Raw genomic sequence first — 27,347 nt, 5'->3', positions numbered from 1 at the left:
ATTAGCATAAACTTTGCTTTAGCCTAATGTTAGTATTAGCATTAACTTAGCATTCGTTTAGCATTAGTATTAACCTAGCATTAATTTAGCAGTAGCCAAGCATTAGCTTAGCATTCTCACTAATGAATCAGAACCGTTCACAGAGCTTCTCCTTATGTTCACATTCATGAAGCTGAATAATATCTATGCTGCTAGTCTAAACTGGTTTAAACTGGTTTAAACTGGTCTAAAGTGGTTTAAACTGGTCTAAACTGGTCTAAACTGGTCTAAACTGGTCAAGATGGAAAATCCAGAGTCTGTCCAGTCTGAGAACAAGACCGTGACCTTCAAAATGTGGTCTGGGACCAGGAGTAGTCTGAGTTGTACGTCACTAGCTTCATGAGGTTTATTAATGTTGTCATCAGTCCAAACGTTGATGAGAAACATCATCATCACATGAACGTTAACGATGACGTCTGTGGTTGTTCAGGACGAGCTCAGAGAAGCAGTTTGTGATCTGACGTCTTCTAACAACAAACTACAGGCTGTGATTGATGAGCTGGAACGAAGCTGTAGAAACATCCAGGTTGGTTTGTTCCTCATTTATTCATTCATTCACCATGTTCATAATGTGTTAAACATATGGGGCTTTTAGGATTGGGAAAATCTAGAACCTTCAGCTTTTTAACAGATTACATGTATTTGAGACGTTTCATTCCCTGAGGATGAAGATGAAGATGAAGATGAAGATGAAGGCAGGTGAGGATGAGGATGAGTTTTGTGTTTTGTTCACAGGAAAACTGTCGACTTCAGCAGCAACTCGTGAGTGAGAAGTTCAGTCACATGGTCTCCATCCTGCAGGACAGACAGAAGGTCCGTCTGCCCTCAAACACCATCACATGAACATCAGGAGAAGTTTGCATGTTCTCCCAGAACTCGGCTGATTTTATTCTATTTCATAACTCATGAACATAGACATTTCTACAGTTTATAAAAGAATGAAAATAAGTCACAGTTGTTGTTGTTATGGTAACACCCGAAGGTCATGACTCAGCGAATCAGCAGCGAGGAGGAGGAGCGGACAGGCCACGCCCAATCGCTGGCTCGTTGCTATGGAAACAGTATGGAGGAAAACAGCAAGCTGATGGAGAGAGTAAAGAGGAGGCTGGAGGAGGAGGACATGGCTGCATTTGTTCAGGTTACTATCACCTCATTAATATTCATATTAATACATTATCATCATCATTATTACATTCATATTTATATTATGATAGGTTGGAGTTATTGACGATGTTTATTTGTTGCCTTTAATGATTTGTTTTTGTTACTTTTACAGAATTCAAGAGAACTCATCACAAAGTGAGGAAACACCTTCTTTCCTTCTTCTATTTAACATTTGTCCTTTTTCTGTCATATTGTCCTTCCTTCTTCCTTTGTTTCCACAACTTTTCTTTTGTCATTCCCCCATTTCTTTTCTCCCTCTCTCTCTGTCTATATTTCCTCCTTCTTTCCTCAGAGTTTTAGCAGCTTCCACTTCCTGTTCTTACGGAACGTTAAAAGAAGGATTTGATGATTTGAATCTTCACAGCTACAACTTCAGAGAACAGGAAGAAGCTTTGAGGAACATCAACTTCCTCAAAGGTGATAATATAATGTGTTAATGTGATCATTTAAAGTGTTAATGTGACGCTTTAATGCAATGGTCAAATTTAATGAACTAACTGTCAAGTTTTCACCTGCCGACGAAAATCATTATTCTTGCACTTTAGTCCACGTTACATTTTTTTTTTCGGTCGCATTTCAAATAAAATCTAATCATTTAATTCTATTTTAATTTTTTAGGCTATTCATTGTTTTTCTTTGTGTGTAGTAAGTAATCTTTATTTATAGAGCGCTTTTCACAGGTAAAAACCACAAAGTGCCGTACAAACATTTCAGTATCATCCTGTCTAAAAAAAACATGGAAAAACAGTCACAAATAACATGGGAGACAAGAACGGGAGAACTGTGGGTCACCAAGGGCATTGAAGGTGCCCGAATTTAGACGAAAAATGGGAAAAATGACATAAGGAGAGGTGAGGGGAAAAAAGCAGATTTTGAACTGAATTTCCTAAAGGAGAACAAAGTGCAAAACCAGGAAAAAAAACTCTCAGCTACAAAAACATAGTAAGGAAAACCATAGGACATGGGCAGGAGGGGGTGGGTGGTGGATCTGGGGAGGGTTATTGGGGTGAGTGCTGGGCGGAGAGGGGGAGAGAATATCCAGCCGCTAGGGGGCGCGGGCGAGCAGCCAGTGGGCGCTCCTCCGGAAACTTCAATGGGCACAGAGGGGAAGGGGGACAGGTGGAAGGCCAGAGAAGGCGTAGCCACAATTAACTTTGCTCTCCTCTGATACAGTCAGAAGTTTTGGTTCAGAAGACGAGAGTCCAGCTGGTAATCGGGGATAGGAGGGGGAGGAGCAGGACAGAGTGTCAGATCTGTAAACATCTCTGTGAGATTAAACACATCCTTGAGCGTGTTGGGGGAGGATTTGTTTTGATTACAGGCTAGCACTCTTTTCACTAGCCTTGAAAGTCCTGGTCACAGTAAATCCAATATCGTGGGTTCAAACAGCAAATGGCTGACACATCATCTCCATTCATTCCAAGATCAGTTCCATTCCATGCAAATGCTTCAAAGTAGCCTTACTTTTGAGTTCATTCATCATGCTTTTCTGAGAGTTCAGTGCCCTGCTACATCCTTCAGAGATGACTGGCAGTCTTCCCAAAACAGCTGCCGATGTAACACAGACTTTACGATAGATCAAATAGCCGCCAACTCCAATTAGCATCATCCCTGCTACCATGATTCCAATCATGTAGATATCCTCGACGTCCTCAACAGAGAGTAAAGCCAAGCTCACGACCTTCCACCAGTCCCAGGAATCCATCATGTATCTGGTTGCAAACGTTCCATCAGGACACGCAGGCTCACCTCGGCCTGGTCTTCTTATTGAGAAAATGTGATCAATAGCATTAAGTGACCAGCTCTCAATTCCATAGTTTTGTTTTGGATGAATACAGACAGTCTCCTAGATCCACAAGACAACAGACAAAACAAGCAGCGAGGGCAGATAGGGGAGGAGAGCGAGAGCATAAAAATGTGACCGCCTTCACGAGAAGCAGGCGTTTTGTTTGGCGTTTCCTCCTGTTTGTCACGCCCCACCTGTCATATCTTCATTCCCCACCAGGGGGTGCGCCACACACTTTGAGAATCACTGCTTTAATGTGTTATTGTGATATTCTGTGCTCATCTCTATATGTCTTGTGTCTCTCTTAAGTTCTTGATGGTTCTCCTGAAGAACCAGAGAATGTTGAAGGTTGCGAGGAAGTCAAAGATCTCCCAGAGAAGAACCTCACAGAATCCAAACAGTGTTTGGAGCTTTCTCTCCAGAACATCGATAACTATGAAGAACCACCCACAGAGATGATTCCTCTTCTGATATCTCCCCCAGTAGAACCAGTAGAACCATTGGAATCAGTAGAACCAACAGTCCTCCCTTCACCTGCTACAGGGTCCCTGCTGAGGCCCTCAGAGGAGATACAGGCCCATCCTGGATCTGAGGACTTTAGTGATGATCCATCAGATCAGAATAAAGAGGAAGAAGAGGAGGAAGAAAAGGAGGCGGAGCAGAGGGAAGTGTTGACATGTGCATCTCCTCGTGCTGCTGCGTGTGAACAGGAAGACGGAATGAGCACTCAACAGGTACGAGTCCGAGTCCTGGTTGAAAGAGGTTAAAAGTGACAATAATGGATCAACATATGACATCAGGTGTAAAAGTGGTAGAAAGGGTTTATAAGTCCTGAACATGTCTGGAAAGTGGAAAAATGTGCAGAAAAGTCATTCAAATGTAATGGTGTCAGAAATGGGAGAAATTTAGCAAAAATGCATTAAAAAGAGCAAAATATGACATGAAAAATTGATGAAAATAGGTTAAAATATAGTAAGTTTGGTGTAGTTGTAGAAACAAATTAAAAATAAACAAAAATGGGCTTAAATTGTTCAGAAAATATTCTTAGTTTCTTGAAGGCATCTGGGTACCCCCTTTCAGTGTCTTACGACCCCAAATGGGATCCTGACCCCAAGGTTGAGAACCCCTGCTGTAGAAGACGTGCACATAAGGAAATATTTGAAACTCATTTCTGTAAAGTATATGGCCAAAAACGTCCATAAAGTAAAAGTATTAACGTCCTCGTTTGTCTCACCATCAATGACACTGACTCCTCCTCCTCCTCCTCCAGGCTGTCACTCTGCTCTTCTACATCCTGGCCTTCCTGGTTCTCCTACAGAGGGTTTGGAGCTACATTGGCTGCTTCATCTGCACGTAACACAACTACAGACGCACAACTACAGACACACAACTACAGACACACAACTACAGACACACGGCCACACACACGCACACAGACATGTCAGTGACTTGTTTAAATAAACTTTATTATATCAACGGAGAAGAAAAAATGAATGGTGTTATCATTGTAACTTTGTGTGTATTTCTTTTCGATTTGTGTGTTTTTCATGTATTGTGTGTATTTTTCCTTGTCCGTTTGTGGATGATTTTGGGGTCATTTTGCGTATTTTTTTGTGGGCCATAGAAAATAAGACCGAGTGCCGTGTGTGCTCCTACACACAAATAACCTAAAAAGGAATTATCCAATGAGAATGAAAAGAGTCCTTTTTTACTTTGCTGCTTTAGTTTGTCTTGTAATTGTGCAAAAGTTTTTAACAAAAAATCAGTTTTCTATGAAATCTTCAGCTGATATTTGTGTGATTGACTTTGCGTGTTTTATATAATGTGAAGGTTTTGTGAGCTGTGAAGCAAACTTTACTGACTCTTTGGATTCATTCATGAAATAAATCTGGTTTTGGTCACAGACTGTGTTCTTTTTTATTTATTTCTGACCTCATTTTTTTAAATATCAGTACAAACGTATTAACCATTAACAGTAAGATAACATTTGTATGATGTCATCTGATCACGCAGAAAATACTGATGTAAATACTAAACACCTAAATATCCTGCTTTGAGACGTTTTCCTTCAAAATAAAATACCTGAGGAAATATTTTGATATGTTGGTAATTATTTTATTTTGAAGGGGATTTGTTTTCCTCTCACAATTCACGCAGTTCTGTTATTATGTCAAAGTGTTTCCAGTATCTACAACGAAGTTAGATTATATACTGTAAAAATGGACAATGTGTATCAATAAACATAATCGTGTGATATATATGCAAGAAAAACACATTTTTAAGGTGCATTGAAAGGTACAATACCCCATTTAAAGATAAGGTCAAATTAGATAAAATAAGAGAGAAAAATACGGTAAGTACAATACAGCATGACATCTTACAATGCAGTAAGATAAAACTATATAAAATTGAATACAATATGTCACAATACGACATGAAAAGAGAAGATTAGATTAAATATGATAAAATAAAACAAGAAAGTAAGAAATGATACGAGATCTTACGATAAGGTAAGATTAGATAAAACGAAGCTAGACAGGATACAATGACACGACACAATTAAACATGAGTTAAACCAGGATAACATAATACTTTGTATACTATCTAAGAAGTTTTCACAAAACCAAACAAAAAACTCATGTGAACGAGAGACAGAAATATTTGGGATTTATTTACATTTGGAAGAAAATAAAATCCAAAAAGTTACTGCGCCTTTAATTTGAAGCCTGGCCGGATGTAGCTGAGGCTAACCGTTAGCTTGTCGCTGAGCTTCTGGCTGAGTTGGCTGTTTGGAGCTCAGTCTGTTCCTGTCGACGTTTCTCTGCTGGGTCCGATAAAGTCTGCACACGTAGAGTTAAAAAGTGCGAATCCTGCTGGTTAAGCATTTTATTTTCAGACGTCACACTCAAACATTGTGAAGTTAAATCGACGCCATGGACGCTGAAAGTCAAGGTAAGACTTAGGGCTAGCGTGCTAGTAGTTAGCTTAGCCTGAAATACGTAAACAGTTTGCTAAGTGTACACAGCCGTGTCGTTCTGATATTAAACAGAGTTAATTCTGTTATATTTTAGAGATTATGAAATGTAATGTGTGGGAAGAGGAGGGGCTGCTGGAAAATGACAGACGGTAGATCGAGTTACAGACGGTTTATCGGTCACTTTATCGGACGGAGACAGACAGACGGACGGACCGTTATCACTGACCCACTGACAGCAGCTCATTTGTTTGTTCTAGAGCTTTTACACATGTTTGGAAATCTAATGTGGACAGAAAGTAAATATTAGATATAATTTTATAAAACTTTTTTTCTCACAATAAAGAATTTTCTAATCTATTTATTCTGTCTGTTAATGGATCGACTGTCGTCGGTTTATACTGACCATCTGACAGTAGATTGTAACTTTTAAAACAAATCTCAAAATGTCTTAATAATCGTTCTTTAGAAATGAGAAAGCAGTTTTTGTTTGTTTTTTTGTTGTGTTAAATTTTAACAGTAGGTCAGCAAGAAATTAAATGTGATAATATTCACAAAACGTAACTATTTAAACAAAGGTACATTAGTTTATGGCTGTGTTGTAAATTTCCCACTAACGTACTATCCACTACAAAGTCAATGAGTATATTCTGTCTACTAGGGCTGGGTAACGCCAGGTATCTCACAATACGATGTATCACAATATTTTTGCCTGCGATTAGGATGATATCGCGATGTGACGATACGATAATTGATATATCACGGAAAATTTCATCCGCAATATATCACGATATCTGTCACTTAAGAAATTCAGAATTTATCTACTGCACTGAATCCATTTCACAGGAATTACTAAACATTGTCAATACATTTTACATGAATGTCAGTAAAACACAGTGTGTACAGCACAGTGAGTCTTCTTAACACACACTGACCACAACTAGTCACATGTCCTTGTGTTGTTTTTAAGTCTTTAAGGAAAGACTGATACTAAATAATGCTTCACCAAAATATCGTTCATGATGTTTGTGCAAATTAACTTTAAATCATTAAAAACAAAATGAATGCAGAAAATAATAATTTCAGTGCTAGTATTATTAACTTCTCTGTAAACATGGACACATATCAGTGCTGAATGAACTGGTTTTATGAAAACTGGAACATTTCACTACATATGAAATATAAACCCTTCAGTCAGTGCATTACACTGACATCGATGGTCTCGTCCACAACAACACGTAACTTTTCCCACAGACCTTCTGTAGCTCTGATGAGATGTTAACACACACTGAGCAGGTGAAGCTGCTGCTCTACACGAGAAACTGACGGAGTTTCAGAGGCACATTAAAGTTAAGCAGGCACTGGTAGGCTCTGTGTTTAAGAGTCACTGATGATTTACGTAGTTTTTTGCCAGTTTAATGGAGTTTCAGGTGGTTTAGGAGCTGTTTAATTCACCCAAGACGGGGGGAGGAGGAGGGCGGTGCACCTAATAAGCGTTCCCTAGAAAAACGTATTCCCCATAAAAAGGTTCCTTCCTTCTCACAGTGACGCATTTTATGCTGATTCTGTCCATTTGATTTTGTCCGTGATTCCGTTAAAATGTATTTTTTAGGGCCTTGTACTTAATTTGAGTAATAAGAAGGATAAAAAATAAATTAATAAATAAATATCGATGTCTGGTGCCAGTGAATCGATAACGTATTGCTAGACGAAAAATCGCAATACATCGTTGTAACGAGATATTGTCACACTCTACTGTCTACTCTATACTATAGTATGATTAGGATGATGAGCGTTCCCACTGAAGTATACTTCCAAGTTTCCCAAGATGTATCTGGAATCTCCAGTGTTAAAAAACCTTGTTCACAATGAGGCAAAATATTTCTATCCTTTACTTTGAAAGTTCTGAAAACATTTGAAGTGAGAAAGTGACCAAGTAGAATATCAACATGTGTTCATTTGATCCTTAAAACTCACGTAGACATATTTCATTCACACATTTTCAGAGACCCTCCATTGGTCTAGTGACTAAAATTCTTGTTAAGTTCAAAATAAGAGCCCTTTTTACAAAAGTAAAAAAACTAATGGAAGAAAAGAAGAGATGCTTTTATTTTGAAAAGGGGATGTTTGATTTTTAGATTGAAGCTGGTCTCAGGACCCCCAATGCATCATGGGACGGTTGAGTATGATTAGTGTGCCTACTGTGCACACTTAAAAATGTCCCCATATAGTATACATCCTGGTATTTCTCACCTACTCAATATATTCATACTATCTAATGTGAATGCTCTACTTACTCTTTTAGACGTGCTTGGGAAAAAATATGTAAAAGGTTTAAATTGCTGCTTGAAATGTTTTTTTAGTCTTCACTCTAAGCTCTCTTATTGACATTGTTGGTAAAGTTTGGTGCTTTGCATTGTGGGATGTGGAGTCCTATAGACAGATACAGCAAATTATTTTTTATTTCATTCCTACTGTGATTGTAGTTTTTATTTTCATGGGTTATCATCTGGAAAAATTTTAAATCCTTGGTTATAATATCTGTTAGATGTGTCACTGTCTCTGAAAACAAGTTGAAGCAGCCCTGAACGTTTGTCAAATCTATCTCAGAATTAACAGGGTAAATGTGTATTTATTAAACTGATAATTCATATTTTTAATGCTAAATAAGTCTGTTTGCAGGTTTCTCATTGAACGTTATTCTTGATCAATGAATCCCAGTAACATGTTCTGTTGGTAACTGTTTCTTCACTGTGTGCGTGTGCGTGTGTGTGTGTGTGGGGCTCTAAATCAATACTCCTTCAGGGCGGAGCCTTGTTCCTCGTGCGTGTGTGTGCGTGCGTGCATGTGTTTTTGCTAAAGCTCAGGCTTTCACGCAGATGACGTTCATCGTTGCTCTTTTGCAACATGTTTTGGTTTGGGTTTTTTTCCCGGATACCGTCTACCTGTTTTGCAAACGTCTGTCCAATGATGTCGTACACACATGTTGCTCAGTCAGTCACATGACACACTCCCTGACCTTTTTAATGGGTGATTTTTCATCGTCTTTGTTCAACTGTTAATATTTCCCATTCAATGCAGTAACGACACAGGTTAGTTTAACAAAGAGCAAGTTTATATATATATATATATATATATATATATATATATATATATATATATATTCAAACCATATAAATCTTTTGAATATGTAGAAAAATCCTGCTTTTCAGTTCCTTATTTCTCTATAATAATCCCAAATTTCCCATTGAATATTATTAAAGTGCAAGATTAAACAAATATTTTCAGAAAAGAAACATTTTTAATGTCATCTGCTCCATATAAAGTCTGCTCTGTGTGAATGAGAGCTGATCAATAAAAAGATCTGTAAACATGTTGGACAAACTGTCATCTTAAAGTGATCCCATGGTTGCCATGGTAGCGTAGACTTCCTGTTTTAAGTTTAAGGCATGTGTGGATCAGCAGTGAGATGATGATAGTGGTGTCCTATTGAGAATGAAAATAGTCACTTTAATGTATGTTGTTAATATGTTTTAAAAAAGTTAGGTGTTGTGTAAAATTTGATGGAAAGTAAGAATTTCAACAAAATCTCATGAAGTTTTGTGCTGTGGAGTTCAGACTTCTGGAGCTTCTTCTGTGGTGCCTAAAGACAAACAGAGCTGGTGTGTGTGGGTGTGTCTGTGTGCAAAGGGAGGGATGATTATATTTTATCATCATGTGTTCCTGTATGAACAGAACTTTGTTTGTAGCTGTTTGTTATTGATGTTTGGTGAGAAAAACAGGAATATTTATTATCTTATCTTTAATATGACCGATGAAACCTGTCCATAATATTGACTCTATTTATTTATTTAGAGACTTTAAATAAAACCAGTGGTTGTTTTGCACACGTTGCTTTACTTCATGATGGGGTGTGTGTACATAATGTGTGTGTGTCTGTTCTGTTTGCTCTGAAATAAATGTGTGAACATATCAGGAACACAAGACGACTCCTTAAACACACGTGTCAATAATGTACGGTCCACAGAGAGTTTATTCACTTCATTACCTGTTTGAATTGTGATGATCTGATAGGCTGAGGCTGGTGCCAAATAACAAGGATCAATAGCAACATGTCGGCCGGTGTTGTGGAATATTTTGAGAGGATTTGAGCAACATGAAGAAAGTTTGAATTGGAAAACTAAATAGTGATTAATAGAGATAAAGGACTGAGAAATAATAAATTTAAATAGGGCAGGTGTTAAAACGAGTTGAAAATACTTTTTAATTTGAGCCTCTGCTCTGTTTCCCTCTTTCTCTCTCTCTCTCTCTCCTTGTCCTCAGACATCAACCTCTCCTCTCCAAACAAAGGCCTGGTTGTGGATCAGTCTGACTGCCTCTCTGATGTTCCTGTGGAGGGAGCGATGGGAAGCTCCGTCACTCCTCTTCCTCCAGGTCTGACGGAGCAGAAAGCTGAGGAGTTCCGCACTGAACTCTCCAAGGTAGAGATCATGAATCATCATTATTAATATTATGATCAACCATAAAAATAAATAAATGTAAATAAAAGCAAACATCCAGAAATTTGAACGATTCTGAATTGTCTTAAAGTGTAATAAGTCAGGTTTTTGGTAAATGTAAGAAAATACTTTTAAATTCCTGTGAACAGTAAACTTCAAGAAAACTTAATTTTTCCTTTTTTTTTTTTTTGGTCATTCTCATCATTTGCTGATGGAGCACAGGGAATAACTATAATTTCCCATGGCTGTGAAGGCATCATGTTTACGTGCAGCTTTCTCTGCCAATGTGCGTCTTGTGTTCTGAGTGTTGATTGGCTGGAAGGCTGGGGAATGGGCGAGCATAAGTGGGGAAAGACTCGGTGTGTTAACACATTCCGTTCCCACAGGGAAGTGTGAGTGAATGACAGTATTAGATGGTTCTGTTTGTGTTCGATTGTTTATCTTTAGCATCGACTATTATCTACAGGTTACTACGACCTCCTTTAAAGCCTGTAAAACTGTGATAACAGCTCCAATCACGTCTTACAAAAGCTTTTGGGCAGAGCTGCAGTGCGTGCCCCCTCCCCTAGCAGCGCGAGGTGCTGCGCTACTAATCTACAGGCAGCATGACATATTAAAAGGTTTGATTCAAGGGTTCTATTAATCGATATCGGGCTTTACAAAGGAGAATCGATTCAAATCGATTGACCGATTTTTTATTTATTTATTTATTTTTTTTAAACCCTGTCTTACTTTCAAACTACCAATTATTATTTTATTTTTTTTAAAACCAAGGACAGCTGACACTTTAATTACAGGAGGTAAATAGTGGTTAATTTTGTTAAGTTTGATAAAATGAAGTTAAAACTTTTTTAGGGACATCTGTTATTTGTATTTTTTGTTTTCTTTAAATAGTAGGGAATAAATCAGGAATTTTTTTTCGGTCATATCGCCGAGCCCTACTTATAAAACTGTAACTGTTACAGGTGGAGGAGGAGATCAACACGCTGCGTCACGTTCTGTCTGCCAAAGAGAAACACGCCACAGAGCTAAGGAGGAAACTGGGCCTCACTCCGCTCAATGAACTCAAGCAGAACCTCACCAAGAGCTGGCAGGACGTCCAGACGTCCAATGCGTACGTATCCATCCCAACGCTCACAGACACACAATTATTCACTATTTATTGTGTTTCCATCCAATATTTGATCGTATAACAAACTAAGGCCCAGTCATGGATTAATCCAGCACAATAAGCTTCATCAGAGGCAGGATTTCTTCTTTATAGGACCAATAAAGTGGTATTTAAGTTATGTGGCTGTTATAAAACCTAATTATTCATCAATTCGTTTTTATTACCTAAAATCGAAAATGCAACTGACCGTTTCCTCAAACAAAAATAAAAGATAAATGCACAATAATCTAAAATACTTCAGTAATCCCAGGGGGAAATAATAACAATGGTGAAAAGAATCACTGACAACAGAAGATACAAAAATGAAAAGTGGAAAATAAACATAAAGAATGATTCTATTAAAACGAGAATAAGATTTAAATATGAATAATTATGATCAAATATGCGTTAAGTGGAAATCCTTTTTTTTAAAATGTAAAGGTAAATAACATCTGATATTGTTTGCTAATGTAAATAAGATAATTTCCACCAGTAGGATGTGTTATAAAGTCTGTTTAGAGGTCAGCAGAATGACTGTGTAAAACAAAAAGAGGAAGAGGTTTCCATAGACGAGTGTCCAATGTTTCCTACTGGGCTGTCAGCGTCTGATAAACCCTCAGTAGAGTTTGATTGACTCCGTCCTTTGTCTGGAGCCTCTGTGGTATCACACCTCCCTGTTTTTGTTTCTCTCTGCTGTGATTGGCTGCTCTGTTTGCTCTCTCACGCTCTCACCTCCCAACCATGTTTGAGAACCAGGATGTGTTTAACAGCAGGTCAAACGTCTCTGTGTTCACCTTCTCTGTGGTCAGAACAGTTTTCTGTTGTTGGTAGAAAAGAGATTAAAGATGTACTTTTGACATTCAGTGGAGAAAATACTAGGGCTGGGACTTTAAAGTCTGTATAAAGCAAATTCGAACATTTTCTTCTCAACACATTAAATAGGTCATGAATGTATTCCTTAAAACATGTAAAAAGCCATTTAAACATTTATAATGTAATTGTGGAACTAAGCTTCACAAACTGTTTCTCATTTTTGTGAGAAATCATAGCTGCGTTACGCAACGGAGCCCTCATTAGCATAAACTCGACCCTGCTGCTGAAGCACACTGAACTTCCGTGGCCTCCAGCGGGCGCAATTCGACCCCTAGTCTAAAACAAACCACATATTTGGAATCAGGTGAATAAAACTCTTCCGCCGGTGCCTCATTTTCTATGAAATGAGCACTTTTATACACCGCGACTTAGTTTTTTGCCTTTAGCGGGCACAGTTTTGACGAGAGAGATGCACATATTCAAGCCTTTCCGCTGACACCTCGTTTGGCTTGATCTAATGTGGAATTGTGAAAAAGGTCTATTAGTCGACAAAACGACCAAAGTTGGCAGCCCTAGAGATGACTTTTGGTCCAAATCACCCAGCCCTACTGTTATCACATTTATGCTCAAAGGATTTCCATAAATTACATGACAAAGCTATTAATATAAGAATGTTGTGTTGTTGACCCACATCCCTCCATTAATTTTCTGTCACATTTTCTCTTTTGTGTGTGCGTGCGCGTGCGTGTTACTGTAGGACAAATGTCCTCTAGAGCTGAGATGATCACGTGTTAGCTAGGCTCTGATGTATTTTTAATGTTTCCATGTCTCCACTGAGCCTGAGGACTAATAATTTATATATTTTAGCTGCGTTGGATATGTATTCTTCTCTTTGTCTGACTTCCTCCCTCAGAGGTCAGGTCTGAGTTCTTTTTGCAAAAGTGATAATTCATGTTTCCTTACGTCCTCTCTAGGGATGTAACGATTCACTCAACTCCCGATACGATTCGATTCACGATACTGGGTTCACAATACGATTCTCTCACGATTTATTTTACAAAATGGGACTGTAGACAATTTTTTTTTTTTGGGAAAAAAAACTAGAAAATACTGTACTATTTTCCTTTTAATTTTCATTGTCAAAAGAATTCCTTGATAAACTATTCAAAACAATGCAATTTAACTAAAAATAAATCTTGAATGAAATAAATAAAGGAATAATACAAATGAAAATGAAGCCTATTAATTTAAATTCTGGTTCTATAATAAACAATGCAAAACTACATAATAGTTATTTTTCTTTTTAAAAGTGCAACTGAAAATGTATTTTGTGCCTTAACATTTGGACTTTAAAAAAAAAAAACGTGATTACACTGATTTACGTCATATTTGTTTAGACCAGCAGAGGGCGCTGGTAACACAGTGGTCGGTTGGCATGCATATATATTGCAGTGAAGAAGAGAAGCTATGCTAGCAGACAGAGCTAATAGAAAAACGTGACTTTTACAGATATTCAAGTAATATTACAGATATTCTGTCGGTGCTAAAGGGGTAAGGAATCATTTATTAACATATTTAAGAGTAGAAGGCGGCCAGAAAGAAAGTATTAGCAGACTCCGCCCGCCGCCTACACTTGTGGATAGAGCCCTCTGCTGGTTAAAAAAAGTACTGCGATTCAATTTTCAGAAAATCGATATCAACCGTGATACCTATGAATCGATTTTTAACTGCCTTGCGATTAATCGTTACATCCCTACTCCTCTCTATGATCAGCACTAGTTTCTCTCAGTGAACAGCTGCATTCACAGCTGGATCATAGTTCTGCTCACAATGTGTTGTTTACATGTAGGGAACGCTCTACGTTGTCATTTATCTGCCAATAAATGTTAACTTTGATCAGTGTTTGTGTTAAACTATCAATTATTAGTGTTTAGTTGGTATTTTTTTTATCATTTAAATTTATAATTACATTATAAGTAGTCCTCTTCAAAAGCCGCAGGGGGAGCATCTGTTAATCTCTGCTTTGTTTTTACTCTCCCAATTTAAAACGTTCCCTCAACAGCTGCTTTAAATTCAAATGACAAAGTTCACATTTGTTTCTCAAAAGAACAAACTTGATGAGTGGGTTTTCTTCTGTTTCTGCTGCTGTTCAAAGCTGATGGAATTTTTCATCTGCATGCTTCTTTAATGAACTGGATTGGCAAGCTCTCAGATATTTGGCCTTAGCAGTGACACACACACACGCACACACACACACACACACACACCTTTACAGACAATGCCAGGTGCATGTTTGTGCACTTTGCATCTTGTTCTCATCTTTTAAATCAGCTCTAAATCTCTGTGCTGTCTTGATTTCTAATTCTTTGCTCAGACAATAAAACTGATGTTTGCACACATTTTCAATAAGATGTACATTTCAAAGTAAAGTCCCATTCACACCAGGTGAGATGACGGGCAGCTCGTACACGTAGTTCTAAGATCAACAGTGATGAAAGGAATGTGAGGAAGAGCTGTTGTTTTGCTGAGTCACAGAACACGTGTCTTGAGAGGAATGGACCTAAAAGGGTAATAAATTATTCACGTTTAAAGCTTTCCATGAAGCCCAATCATGTCTTTCCAGTGCTCGAGCATCAAAGGGAAAGTTTACTTTGAAAGCAGCAAAAAAGGAAATGATGATTCAATGAGATGGAACTGATCAAATGACTAATAATTCTAAACTTCTATGGCTTATAGCTGACAAAAAGCTTTAGTTTAACTTAAATTTAGACCTTTAGAATGAATTTTAATCTTTCTTTACAAAAACTTCATTATAGGAGATAGTTATTCCCTTCTAATCTATAGCCAAACAATATGCAGTTTAAAGTGTTTGTCCACCCCCAGGTTTCTGCTGACTGCCGCTGCGTGAAATACAAAAAATGCATTGATTATGGGCGTGGCTCCTAGAGTAGTTAAGACACGCACAGTCACAGCAGCCCCGCCTCCACAGCACTGCACAGTTCCACATGGAGCTGTCAATCATTGCTCACTGAAAAAAACAGTCCCTCCTCCATCTTTGATAGGAAGGGGCGGGGCCAACAGTCAAAGTTAGTGACATCATTGATCTAATCTGAGGTGCAGATATTATAACTTATTGTAGTGCAGGAATAAATGTGAATAGAGTAACAGTGGGCAGTAAATTGTGTTTTTCAAAGTGAAAATCATCTGCAGAACTTCTGCCAGTTTGTTCAGCTTCCGTTTGATATTTTGTCCTAACACCATCATTTTTATGCCTCCTTTTCTGGTGATGGAGAGGAAGCTGGAAGATGTTTTCCCATCTCTGCTAATGTTAGCACGTAGCAGCGCTACATGAACAACGTAAAGGGGTGGAGCTATGTTATCAGGATGACTTATTGATTCAAATCTTCTTATTAGTTTGATAAGAAGGTGAAAATAAGAAGTTTTCTGTTTTGTAATGCTATGTTTTCTGTCTTCTAAATGTCTTCTGTGCAGAATAGGAGAGACTGATAAAATCTGAACTACTTTTACTTTGAAAAACTAAATGTGACAGAGATAAACCAGCAGAGACACACTACAGATCTACATGAGATGGTGTGTGTGTGTGAATGACTGCTCTGTGCTGGGAGGACACACAGTTTCACTGGTGTCGTCTCTGGTGTTGAATGTATGAAGCTTTGTGATGTTCAGTGCGTCGCTTTGTGCTGAAGTCAGCAAACATCCAGTCACTGGAACAAGAACATGTTTGTATATTTATCATGGGCTTTATCTGCTTTGGTTTGTTTGGATCGATACAGTAATCGTGCGGTGAAATATCATGATATATTACTGAATCCATTTTTTTATTACACATACTATGTGACAGAAAAAGTCCACAGTTACAAATGTAACATTGATCCAATGAGTGTCGGAAAACAGAACAGGATGGATTTGCTGAATGATTTATAAAGGTTTATTTTTATGTAGTCATCAGCGATGCTTCTGCACCACAGATTACCTTTAATGTGTTGATGTTGCCTTTGTTGCTAAACTATAACAAACTGTATGATGTCATCATTTCCTCTAAGAATGTCTCCTCTTATAAACATAATTTTAGTATCCTTTATTGGATCTTTCTGTTGCTCTCTGGCTTTTAAATGGGACATATTATACCAATTTTTTACTTTTTAAAACAGTTCCCTGTGGCCTAAATGACATATCTGTGCTGGGGTTTGGTCAAAACATAACATGAATCAAGCAACAGAAGCGGTTTAATACCCTGTGTACACTTACTCAACTTACCGGGGCAAAATTAAAGTGGTTAACTTCTTGAGTAAGCCTACATTCTGAGTGAACTCGTCCTTTAGTAACTCCGTAAGGTGATCATTTAAATGGTAAAAGCGGCGCTGTCTGATAAGTCTGTAAACGTATGGCCGCAGAAGAAGTGATCAGCCCTCTCTCCTCTGTCACCAGTGGAGTTTAGCTTGTGATGTCACAAACACAGAAAATGTTTCTTTGTGTTGTAAGACTTACACGGATCACAAACAAACAACATGATGGATTTACAGTAATCACATTTTGTGTGCCGGTGGACACAAGTTACCTCGTGTTCAAAAAAATTGCAAAAGTGGATTTTTCATAATGATGTCCCCTTTAGAACCCAAGGCTTATCATTAACTAACTTAGTTATTAAGTTGGTTTTGTCGGAAGCTTTTTCCAACATTATTTACTAAATTATGAAATTATTCTGAGTGATTGGGGGGGAGAAAGAATCATAGTTTCGTCATACTCCAATTTAATCTATGAAAGTTCTTGTACTGAAGGATTGTTGATGTTCTGTGGGTGATGGAGTTTTGTTTTTAAAGTTTTCTTCTGTTTATTTGTATTGCAGTGACAGCAGCAGATAACACACACTGTGTGTGTTTGCAATTTGTTTCCTTTGAAGACGTGTGTGTGTAGCTGTGTGTGTGTGAGACACTGTATTAAGAGTGTGTAGCTGTGTGTGTGTGTGTCCCCTGAGTCATTCTCCTGCTGTGTGTGTCTTCAGATATCTGTCTGCCTCAGCCACTTTGGATGACATTGCCCGCTCTGAAGCGTGAGTTGACCCTTTTCTCCTTTTGTGTTTTGCTCTTTTGTTTTTGTCTACGAACCCAGATGTGTGTTCGCTAGCTTAGCTAAGCTAGCTCCTCTGTTCTTTTCACAAGGGTGCAAAGGTTGTCTTTTAGTTTTCATGCTTTGTTTCCATCTGCTGCTGTGATGATGTGAGGAAGACGCTGTTATAACTGAGGTGTGTGATGCTATTTTCCATGCATTTCACGACCATAAGTTAAAAAAAAGCTCCTAGCACAGGCTTTATTTTAATTTGTTTAAGAATAATACTTTGTCAAAGTTAAGAAAAACTCTTCCTGAGTGAAGTAAAATGCAGCTAAAAATAGAATGAAATAACAAAATAGGATAAGAATAGAATACGTAACAAAAGAAAAACAAAATATCATCAAATTAGAAACTGTGTGCGTACATGTTTACAGCTCTGATGTGTACGTCTACAATACATTACATTATATGATCAACTTGGTGCACAGATTTTAAAGAATAAAAACAGAAGAAATTGAAGGTTCAGATATTTAATCAACAGTTACTGGGAAAACCTGCATTGTTTGGCACTTATAAAAGCAGACGTTTTCCTGTTTTATTTTATAGAATTAAATAAAAACCAATAAACTGATGGTCTGCCATGTCTCTCCTGTCCTGTTAAAACTCAGGGCTTCTGTTTGTTGATTCAGGAAGAGCTTTGGAAGGTTTAACATCTTTCTTTGCTTTTGTTTTACACTAACACATTAACTTATTCATGTACAGTAAGTTCTGACACTGCACAGAATGGTCTTTGTAAAGGTCTGTGATTCACTGACCACTATAAACATCCCTGAAAAGTTAGCCGAGTCTGTCCCTGAGGCAACGTCACACGTAACAAATAAAATATGCAACCAAACAAAAACATAAATAATGGCATTTAAACTGTTGTATGTGTGCAAAAGTCTGCAATAGGGATCGACCGATATGGATTTTTTAGTGTTGATGCCGATATCGATTTTTTTTTTTTTCCATCGGCCTTAGCCGATGACCGATACAGACTACCGATTTTTTTGAACCGATATTTGGAGCCTATATTACTTTTGTTTCCTCAATTTACATCATAAAAATTACACAATAATGATAACATTTGGTACAAGTTTCAATTTAAAAAAAGGAATATTTATTAAAATTAACAAAGGTGAGGTAGAACGACACCAAGTAAAAAATGTTTAACCATTAATTAAAACAGGTGATGTAGAACAAGAACAAGTAAAAAATAGAGGCATATTATGTCATAATATTATGAAAAAGAACTCTAATGCATCAATTTTATATAGCGCTTTATCATAGACACTCAAAGACGCTTTACAGAATTAAGGCATTATTCTTTCGCTCCACACTTAGTGGTGGCAAACTACTGTTGTAGCCACAGCTGCCCTGGGGCAGACTGACGGAAGCGAGGCTGCCATAGCGCGCCATTGGACCCTCCGACCACCACCAACACTCACTACGTTCATACTAGGCAATGTGGGTGAAGTGCCTTGCCCAAGGACACAATGACAGATACCACTGCAGCGACTGCCACCCCACTGTGGCACCTGGAATTTTCAGTGGTCTCCCATCCACCTACTAACCAGGCTCAGACCTGCTTAGCTTCCAAGATCTAATGGGATCGGGCAATGACAGGCTGGTATGGCCACACTGTTCGTCCTTGTCCTGAAAATAGCTTTGACAAAAGTTGGCCTGACTGAAGATATATTTTATTAGTCTGCTATATAAAAATGTAACTACTGAACTATTAGTAAAAGCAATATTTACAGTCCATTCATGACAAAGTATCTGTGAGGAAGGTTGATGACTGTTAGTTTTTAATCTAAAGTCAGGAAGGCGTTTAGGAAACACCCGGTCACATTTCCCCCTCATGCACTCTCCTTCACTACCTGAAATAAGAGACTGAAAGAGTGAAATGTGCTGAGTCACTCTTCCCATTAATGCTAATGACTTCCTCTGTGCTTCTCTGCTCTGAGATGTTAGTGAAGATAAATTAGTTATTTTTCCTAAGAGTCACTTTGGCATCAAACCAGCGTGAGAATGTTTGAGGAAACGATGAAAGGGAAACCTGAGGCTGAGCTGAACTACTGTGGGTGTTCACCATGGATTACTTTCACATATTCTTCTTCCATTAACGGTGCCCATTACCCATGGAACTACTCAGGACAACATTGTTTACCAAATATTAATATGAAAAGATTAGAAGAAGCCTGGACAGTAGAGTGGCTCAGTGGTACCTGTGTGTCTGTGATTGGACAGAACCAACGTTCATGTATCTCTGAGGTTTGAAACGATGCGTCTTCAGCTGCTGAACCGTCATTGACTATATACTATCTACTAAGTATGATTAAGTATACTTCCAACTTCCCCAAGATCCATTTGAAACATACAGCATTAAAAACCTGAATCACACCGATGCTAAATATCTCTGTTGATTCTCTACCTTTACTTTGAAAGTTCTGAAAACGTTTGAAGTGAAAAATTGATCAAGTAGAATATCAACATGTGCTCATTTGATCCATAAAACTCACGTTGACACATTTCATTCACACATTTTACACATTATCAGAGACCCTCCATTGGTCTACTGACTAAACTTCCTGTTAACTTCAAATTAAGAGCCCTATTTAAAAGGAGTTAAAAAACTATTGGAAGACAAAAAGAGATGCTATATTTTGAAAAGGGGATGTTTGATTTTTAGCTTGAAGCTGGTCCCTGGACTATTTTACATTCAGCTCCCAATGCATCATGGGACGGTTGAGTATGACTTGTTTGCCCACCGTGCATACTTAAAAAATGTCCCCATATAGTATACATCCTGGTATTTTTCACCTACTCAATTTATTCATACTATTTAATGTGAACGCTCTACATACTCAGTAGTGCGTTAGGGTGAGTAATGCGTTTGGGTGCGTAATGCATTAGGGTGCGTAGTGCGTTAGGGTGAGTAGTGCGTTAGTGTGCGTAGTGCGTTAGTGTGCGTAGTGCGTTAGTGTGCGTAGTGCGTTATGGTGCGTAGTGCGTTATGGTGCGTAGTGCGTTATGGTGCGTAGTGCGTTAGGGTGCGTAGTGCGTTAGGGTGCGTAGTGCGTTAGGGTGCGTAGTGCGTTAGGGTGCGTAGTGCGTTAGGGTGCGTAGTGCGTTTGGGTGCGTAGTGCGTTAGGGTGCGTAGTGCGTTAGGGTGCGTAGTGCGTTAGGGTGCGTAGTGCGTTTGGGTGAGTAGTGCGTTAGGGTGCGTAGTGCGTTAGGGTGAGATTTACAACACGGCCTGAATGAGTTTAAAACACATCAGCGGTTTTATTGGTTTATTATGTTCAAAGTGTTTGTATTTCTTTTTCTCTTCTTACCCCTCATAACCCTGTTCTTTCTTTTGTTTTCTTTTCCTGTTCCCCTCTATCTTCATCCCTCCTCTTCCTCACTGATCTCTGCAGATATAAGAAGACCCAGGAAACTCTCTCCCAGGCCGGACAGAAGACGAGCGCCGCTCTGAGCACGGTGGGCACGGCCATCAGCAGGAGGCTGGGAGACATGAGGTGAGGAATGTCTGAGAGGGAGAAGCTGCAATGAGCAGAGCAGACACAGGAATCACTCACTGCTCATTTTTCCTTCAATCTCATCATATTTACCGTTGCTCTTTCTACTAATCTCATCATTGGTACAAAACCTGCTCATCTGACACAATTTGGTATTTTGTGTCCTTATTAACAACAACGCAAAAACATTTTCTAACATTTCACTCCAACATTCAGAGAAAGGCTTGAATAAATCACAGTCTAAGGATTATTACAGAAGTCAATGCTCACAGGAAACAAATCAAATTCAAGTTTAAAACAACCCTGACTTTGCTCACTTCTGCCACCTATTGGTGGAAGAGCATTTTGGTTACTTTACTAACAAGTTTTTTTATTATTAATAACATTTGTTTGGATAATTTTTAATCCCTGTGTTAAAGGACACAACAGGCTGAATTTGTATCATCTTCATTTGTATTTATCGTATTCATTTGTTTAGTTTAGTCCTGCTTCATGTCTGCATGTGAACATCATCGTTTACAGACACTCCCCTACTCATTAATCATTGGTTTGGTCATTAAATAATTAAACTGTGACTGCATCATATTTATTGTGTATTTAACAGCCTTAAAGTAATAAATCCTGTCTGTAGGAGCTGTTAATAATAAATAGGGGTCTGTTAACATACTCCAACTTTTCACTTTCACTGTGCGACAGAAAACCAATAGTTTAACCTCAGTGAGTTTAAAGTTCATTAAGTCTAACATTAAATGGAAAACACATCCTGGTTCTCAACATGTGGCTCATTAACTAGTTAGTCAGTGTTCATTTTGACGGCACGTTTTGATTTAGTAGGGTTGGTCTTTTTACTAAAATGTAACTTAGTTTTAGTCAAAATGTAGTAATCGGGACCTTTTCAGTTATAGTCTAGTTTTAGTCAAAGAAATGACATTCAGATTCCTAAAACTCTTCCTTAGCCTAACGGGTAAGGGTTGGGGGTTGTAACTGGTGGGTTGTCGGTTTGAATCCACTGTGGGATATTGAAAAACTTCTTCCAAGTAAATTGTATTATTGTTTTATTTCTTTACTTGTATTTTATAGATTTTGATTAATCGTACCATTAATAATTTTGTCTTGTTTTCCTTCAATTTTAATTTCTTATTGTTTGCATTTCCCCTTGAGACATTTCTGATTTATTTCATAACCTTCATGTGTGATTACAGTGTTATTTAGTGTGTTTAGTGCTCAGTCTTACCAGTTGAGGACCAGTAAATAAATTGATTAAATAAACATCCTTGTTTTCTGGTTACAAAGCACATTCCCTCCCTTTTCTCCCTCATTTTGCATCACTTTGGATGTGTGTGCGTTTGTGTTGCTTTGGCCTCACGGTTTTTCTCCCTCTTTGTGTTTTAATCGCTGCTTTGTTCGACCTGCAGAGCTCTGCCTTTCTCTAACTCCTTTAGGTAAGAAGTCAGAAAAACAGACTCTGCTTCTTTTTACTGACGCTGCCTTTACTTTGACTTTAAAATGAGCAGAAACCTTTATTTAGATCCTCTGAGCGCCATATTTTCAGTTTAAAAGCATGATTTAACCGTTTTATAAAACGAGGCTTATTCAGAGGAAATATAAATGAACTTAATTTACCGGTAGTTTATGACCCATATTACAGTAATATTACATCATTACATTGCTATCACAGCAGAGATTAAATATAATGGTTTCATCTAATCCAGGATCTGATCAGACTGAACCTGCATTATTTGTGTGTGTGTGTGTGCGTGTGTGTGTGCGTGTGCGTGTGTGTGTGTGTGTGTGTGTGTGTGTGTGTGTGTGTGTGTGTGTGTGTGTGTGCGTGTGCGTGTGCGTGTGCGTGTGCGTGTGCGTGTGCGTGTGCGTGTGCGTGTGCGTGTGTGTGTGTGTGTGTGTGTGTGTGTGTGTGTGTGTGTGTGTGTGTGTGTGTGTGTGTGTGTGTGTGTGTGTGTGTGTGTGTGTGTGTGTCCCTGCTTGCTTGCGTTGTAACACTGCGCTTGTGTCTCTTCTCTTTAACGCTCACAAAGTAGCAACTATTCCATTCGCCACTCGATAAGTATGCCAGCCATGAGGTAAAGTAACACACACAACTACCTTCACACACACACACACACACACACACACACACACACACACACACACACACACACACACACACACGGATTCTTGTGCTTTTCTAAGTTTTTTTTTTTAAGTTGAAAGAAAATGAATCTGCCTTGGTTTTGATTGTCATATGTTTTTTTTTTCAAGCCTAAATATATAAACAAAGACAGAATGAATAAAGATGCAACACATTTTCATAAAAACATAAAAACTATAATTGATTACAGCAGAGCTGCAGATGGAATATTTTTATTATTGATTAATTGATTGTTTTCTTCAATTCGAATGATTTGAAAAGCCCAGAAAATTGTGAAAACGTATGAAAATGACTTAAAACTGTGAACAAAAAAGTATCAAAGTATATTATTTTTGTCTTTTAAAGAAGTAAATGTTTAGCTACGTGTTAATTGTAAATAATTAATTCATATGTTCTTTGACTCAATCGTGTGTTTCCAGGCAAAGGTTTTATTTTTACATAATTAATAATTACATATTGCTCACATGGAGTTTCTTCTCTGCAGGAACTCGGCCACATTCAAGTCGTTCGAGGACAAAGTGGGAAATCTGAAGGTTAGTAAACGTGTAGAAGCATTTTGAAGCTTCTCTTCCTCTACTTTTTATCCTCATTGACAAACTTTGTGTTTATGGATCAAATCTCATTAATAGAGTAAATTTCTTTATATTTTTTGAATTAGTTTGATTTGGGAAAGGTTCTGATGTTTAAAGATGGTTGAGAATGTGCTAATGTCATTGATGTGAAGGCTTAATCAATGATTTCTTTAATGTTGTTTTAACACCAGGAGAGTCCTGGACCCACTGGTTTATATCTGAGCGACTCCACAGTTGTCCTTTAAACATGTACAAAACATGTTTATTCCTGTAGTTTTGTACACATGCTGCTCCTCCTCACTGCTCCATGTCTGCATAGAAGTCTTAATCTCTCCACCATATATAATCCCTAGTTTATCCCGTCACTCCCTTGATGACACCAATCTACCCGAGGCCATTTACACGAGGGTTTTTGTTTCCAAAAAGTTCCACATTCATTCACATGATGTTTTCTGAACAATCTCTGTTTACATGAGACCAGCAAACATTAAAAACCATGTAGTAAACATGTAGTAAACATGCCAGGCCAATAGATGGAGGTGTGATTTATCAATGAACCAACATTAGCGCAGAGACACCAGTTCAGCTTTAATCAGACCTACAGAGTTAGACCTGAACCAGAATAAATCTGATCTCTCATTAATCCTGAACCCATTCCTGTCTGACTCTATTTACATCTGTGTGTTTACATGTAGAATGATCAGATCTGAGGTGAGTTTCTTTAATAACTCAGCTTTATTTACTAGTCACTGGTTTTACATCCAACTATAAACATGACAAACCGCTTCATGCTAAGCTACAGACGCTACAGAGGTTTACTGCTGCTGTTAGCATGTGCAACACACACTACACACACGTGATGCACACGTACACAACCAGTCAACGAGTCATTTATGTATTTTTATCATTTATTCATGTACCAGAGAACAGTCTCCATTCACCTCCTCAGAATCCAAACACGTCACCTGACGTTTATTCACCTGCAGCGTCTGAGTCCAACCAGAGTCTGTGTTAAAAACAGAGAAATTAAGCCAAATATAACTCTACTTTGATCTTCTCTAACTCTACTTTGATCTTCTCTAACTCTACTTTGATCTTCTCTAACTCTACTTTGATCTTCTCTAACTTTGTGTTTCCTCCTCAGCACAAAGTGGTCGGTCCCAGAGGAAACGGAGAGGCTGTCAGCTCCCCCACCGACTCCTCCCCCACCCAGGAGAACCTGCCTTTCTGAACTCTTCCTCCTCCTCTTCCTCAGACCTCAGACTGTACTGTTGGTCTCCTCACAGGGTCGACCCCCCTCCCCCCACTCCCCCCCTCGGGCAGAGCAACTTCTGGGTTTGACCAAACACACACACATCTGACTCCTGCTGGGTGACATCACAGCCACAGGCTCCGCCTTCTCCAAACTATTCTCCATCAGATCAACCAGTTTAAAGTTTAACCAGTGCCCCTCCCACCCCCCATCACTGATCATTGATTTGTCTCTGCTTTCACCTCCACACGTCCTTTCTCTGGGTTTCTCCTGCTGCTGTGTGTGTCTGTGTGTTTGCGTCTGTGTGTCTGTGTGTGCGTCTGTGCGTCTGCATGTTTGTGTGTCTATGCGTGTGTGTGCTTGTGTGTGTGTGTGTGTGTGTGTATGAGACGAGCCCTACTGCTGCTAACCTGCATGTGTGTTTCATCTCCCCAAAATAAACATTTTGTATGACAAACTATTTTACACTGCTTTGCATAATGTTTTTACATACCTTTGATCTATATGTACAGATCTATAGGAGGAGGAAAGCATCAGGATGTAAACAGAAAAACAGGCTCCTCCCACTGAATGTCCACGCCCTTTCTTAGCCTTATTGTCTCTGACTGAGCTGAAAAATATGGACCTTTTTTTTGTCATTTAGATCAGTTTGAATAAAGGAACTCAAGTTTTAGAGACAGAAAACTATTACACAGATTATGTGATCAATCACTGGAAATAATTAAAATAGTTTGGAAGAAAACATTACTTTTTAAAAGCATTGAATAAATAATATTTATGAATGAAAATACCCAAAAATCTCACACTTAATGAAGATAAGTCATAATAAGGAAATTGAAATGAAATTTGACATTGTGGATTTTTAGATTAAGAGTAAAAGGTTGGAGAAGAAATAGTTTAATTTTGAAAAATGTATATACAAAATATTAAAATAAACGTCCACAATGAAAGATGGCTTAAAATAACTGAAATCAGATCAATTGCAGAATCAGGAGATGAAATGTAAGCTTTAAAACTGAGTTGTGGATGTATTTTAGGGATTATTTCCTGCTATGGAATTTCAGAATAATAATGAAAAGAAAATATATTTTTAAAAAAAATCATAAATTCATTATGAAATAAATGAAAATTTAAAAAATCTCCAAATTAAAGAAAACATTTTAAAAAGAAAATGAATGTAGTTTGAAATAAAGAAAATGTAATGTAACTGTTAAAAATGGAATTGTAGCTAAATATAAAATGATTGAATTATTGATAGAAATAATAAGAATAATAACTGTTTAAAATGTAGTTTAGAAAGTTTTAATTTCTAAAGTGTGACTTTATTCTCTGAGGGTTCGTAATAAAAACTAGAAACAATGTTTGAATAAATAAACACGTGGTTGTGAGGATGAATTACATTTATTACATTACAGGCTTGATTTTTCACACTTTATGATCGTTTTCACTTTTTTTTCGTCTCTTCTGCTGGTTTTTGTTAGTTTAGAAACGTCAGGATTTTCTCATCTTTTTCACAACTTTTCAGGGTTTCTGGTTATGATCTTTATCTTTATCCTATTTTCACTCTGACCTTCTAAACATGAGTCGGCATTTAATGTTTACCCTTAAAACTCTTTTTAGGATGTCATTGTATATTTTGTACTGTAGCCCCGCCCCCACACACACACACACACACACACACACACACGTGCACGCTGCTGCTGCATGAGGCCAAACTAACAGTAACTGTAGCACTGTCACTTTTCTCCTCAGGGGAAGAATTTGTTTTTTGCAGCTGTTTTTTTTTGTTTTTTGTTGCCAACATTCGATTTTATCGTCAGATTTTCTCCAAAAATGAACAAAAGCTGCCAAACATGTCGCGTGTGTGTGTCAAACAAAACCATGAAGTAAAAAATCTGAGCTGAAATTCAAACTTTTGATTTTTTTGTTCACATTTGGTAAAAACTGTGAGAATTGTTTATTCTGAGATGCCGATGTTTAAAGTCTTTGTTACAAACTTATTGAGCTTTAATGAAACGTGCTTCGCCAACATGAAAAAGATATCCCGACTCCTCGCTCCCAGCTTCAGTGATTCAAACAACTCTTCTTCGTTGGTGTGAAGGTTTAACGGCTACAGACGAAGAGGTGCTTTTTGTTGGCGCGCGCGGCCTCATCAGGGCCACACTCCGTAGTGTGTAGAGCTTTATTTTGAAACCAGCTGACGTAGATGTTTAAAGGGATCCGACATGGGAACGTTGGTGGGATTTAAGGAAAAATGTTTTGTTTTGTTGTGTTCGTTTGGATGTCAATAAAGCATTCCTTTCATTGGAAAAATTA

General features: G+C 38.0%; 2 protein-coding genes and 1 pseudogene across 17 annotated transcripts in view; 2 read left to right on the top strand and 1 right to left on the bottom strand.

Annotated features, from left to right (window-relative positions):
* The window catches only part of LOC114467023 (tripartite motif-containing protein 54-like), an 8,300-nt gene extending 3,479 nt beyond the window's left edge, over window positions 1–4,821 (top strand). The window contains exons 5-11 of the mRNA XM_028452989.1: window positions 470–565; window positions 775–852; window positions 1,022–1,177; window positions 1,316–1,338; window positions 1,496–1,620; window positions 3,299–3,723; window positions 4,260–4,821. Coding sequence (XP_028308790.1) covers window positions 470–565; window positions 775–852; window positions 1,022–1,177; window positions 1,316–1,338; window positions 1,496–1,620; window positions 3,299–3,723; window positions 4,260–4,346 — 990 coding nt within the window. The 3' untranslated portion in view covers window positions 4,347–4,821. The remainder of the gene's footprint in view (window positions 1–469; window positions 566–774; window positions 853–1,021; window positions 1,178–1,315; window positions 1,339–1,495; window positions 1,621–3,298; window positions 3,724–4,259) is intronic.
* A 909-nt stretch (window positions 4,822–5,730) lies between these two features.
* On the top strand, window positions 5,731–27,347 carry tpd52l2b (tpd52 like 2b). 16 transcript variants are annotated; one of them, XM_028452966.1, is made up of 10 exons: window positions 5,732–5,941; window positions 10,287–10,444; window positions 11,428–11,576; window positions 17,449–17,496; window positions 20,957–21,058; window positions 22,474–22,500; window positions 23,098–23,139; window positions 23,692–23,740; window positions 24,475–24,490; window positions 24,924–27,347. In XM_028452966.1, the coding sequence occupies exons 1-9, from the start codon at window positions 5,923–5,925 to the stop codon at window positions 24,487–24,489; spliced, it is 609 nt and encodes a 202-aa protein (XP_028308767.1). In that variant the 5' UTR covers window positions 5,732–5,922; the 3' UTR covers window position 24,490; window positions 24,924–27,347. The 16 variants fall into 16 exon arrangements, with proteins under 16 accessions (XP_028308763.1, XP_028308762.1, XP_028308767.1 ...); XM_028452964.1 differs by having other exon boundaries at window positions 23,095–23,139; XM_028452970.1 differs by lacking the exon at window positions 22,474–22,500.
* On the bottom strand, window positions 19,061–19,178 carry LOC114467753 (uncharacterized; annotated as a pseudogene).

Source organism: Gouania willdenowi, chromosome 7 (assembly GCF_900634775.1).
Source record: "Gouania willdenowi chromosome 7, fGouWil2.1, whole genome shotgun sequence".
Lineage (NCBI taxonomy): Eukaryota > Metazoa > Chordata > Actinopteri > Blenniiformes > Gobiesocidae > Gouania > Gouania willdenowi.
This window is presented reverse-complemented; position numbering and strand designations above follow the sequence as displayed.

What these genes read in the sequence shown, in the direction of transcription:
- tpd52l2b (XM_028452957.1), top strand. An exon ending in GACGTCCAGACGTCCAATGC is followed by an intron (nt 11,577 to 17,448) that starts GTACGTATCCAT and finishes GTGTGTCTTCAG; the next exon opens with ATATCTGTCTGCCTCAGCCA. An exon ending in ACAAAGTGGGAAATCTGAAG is followed by an intron (nt 23,741 to 24,923) that starts GTTAGTAAACGT and finishes TTTCCTCCTCAG; the next exon opens with CACAAAGTGGTCGGTCCCAG.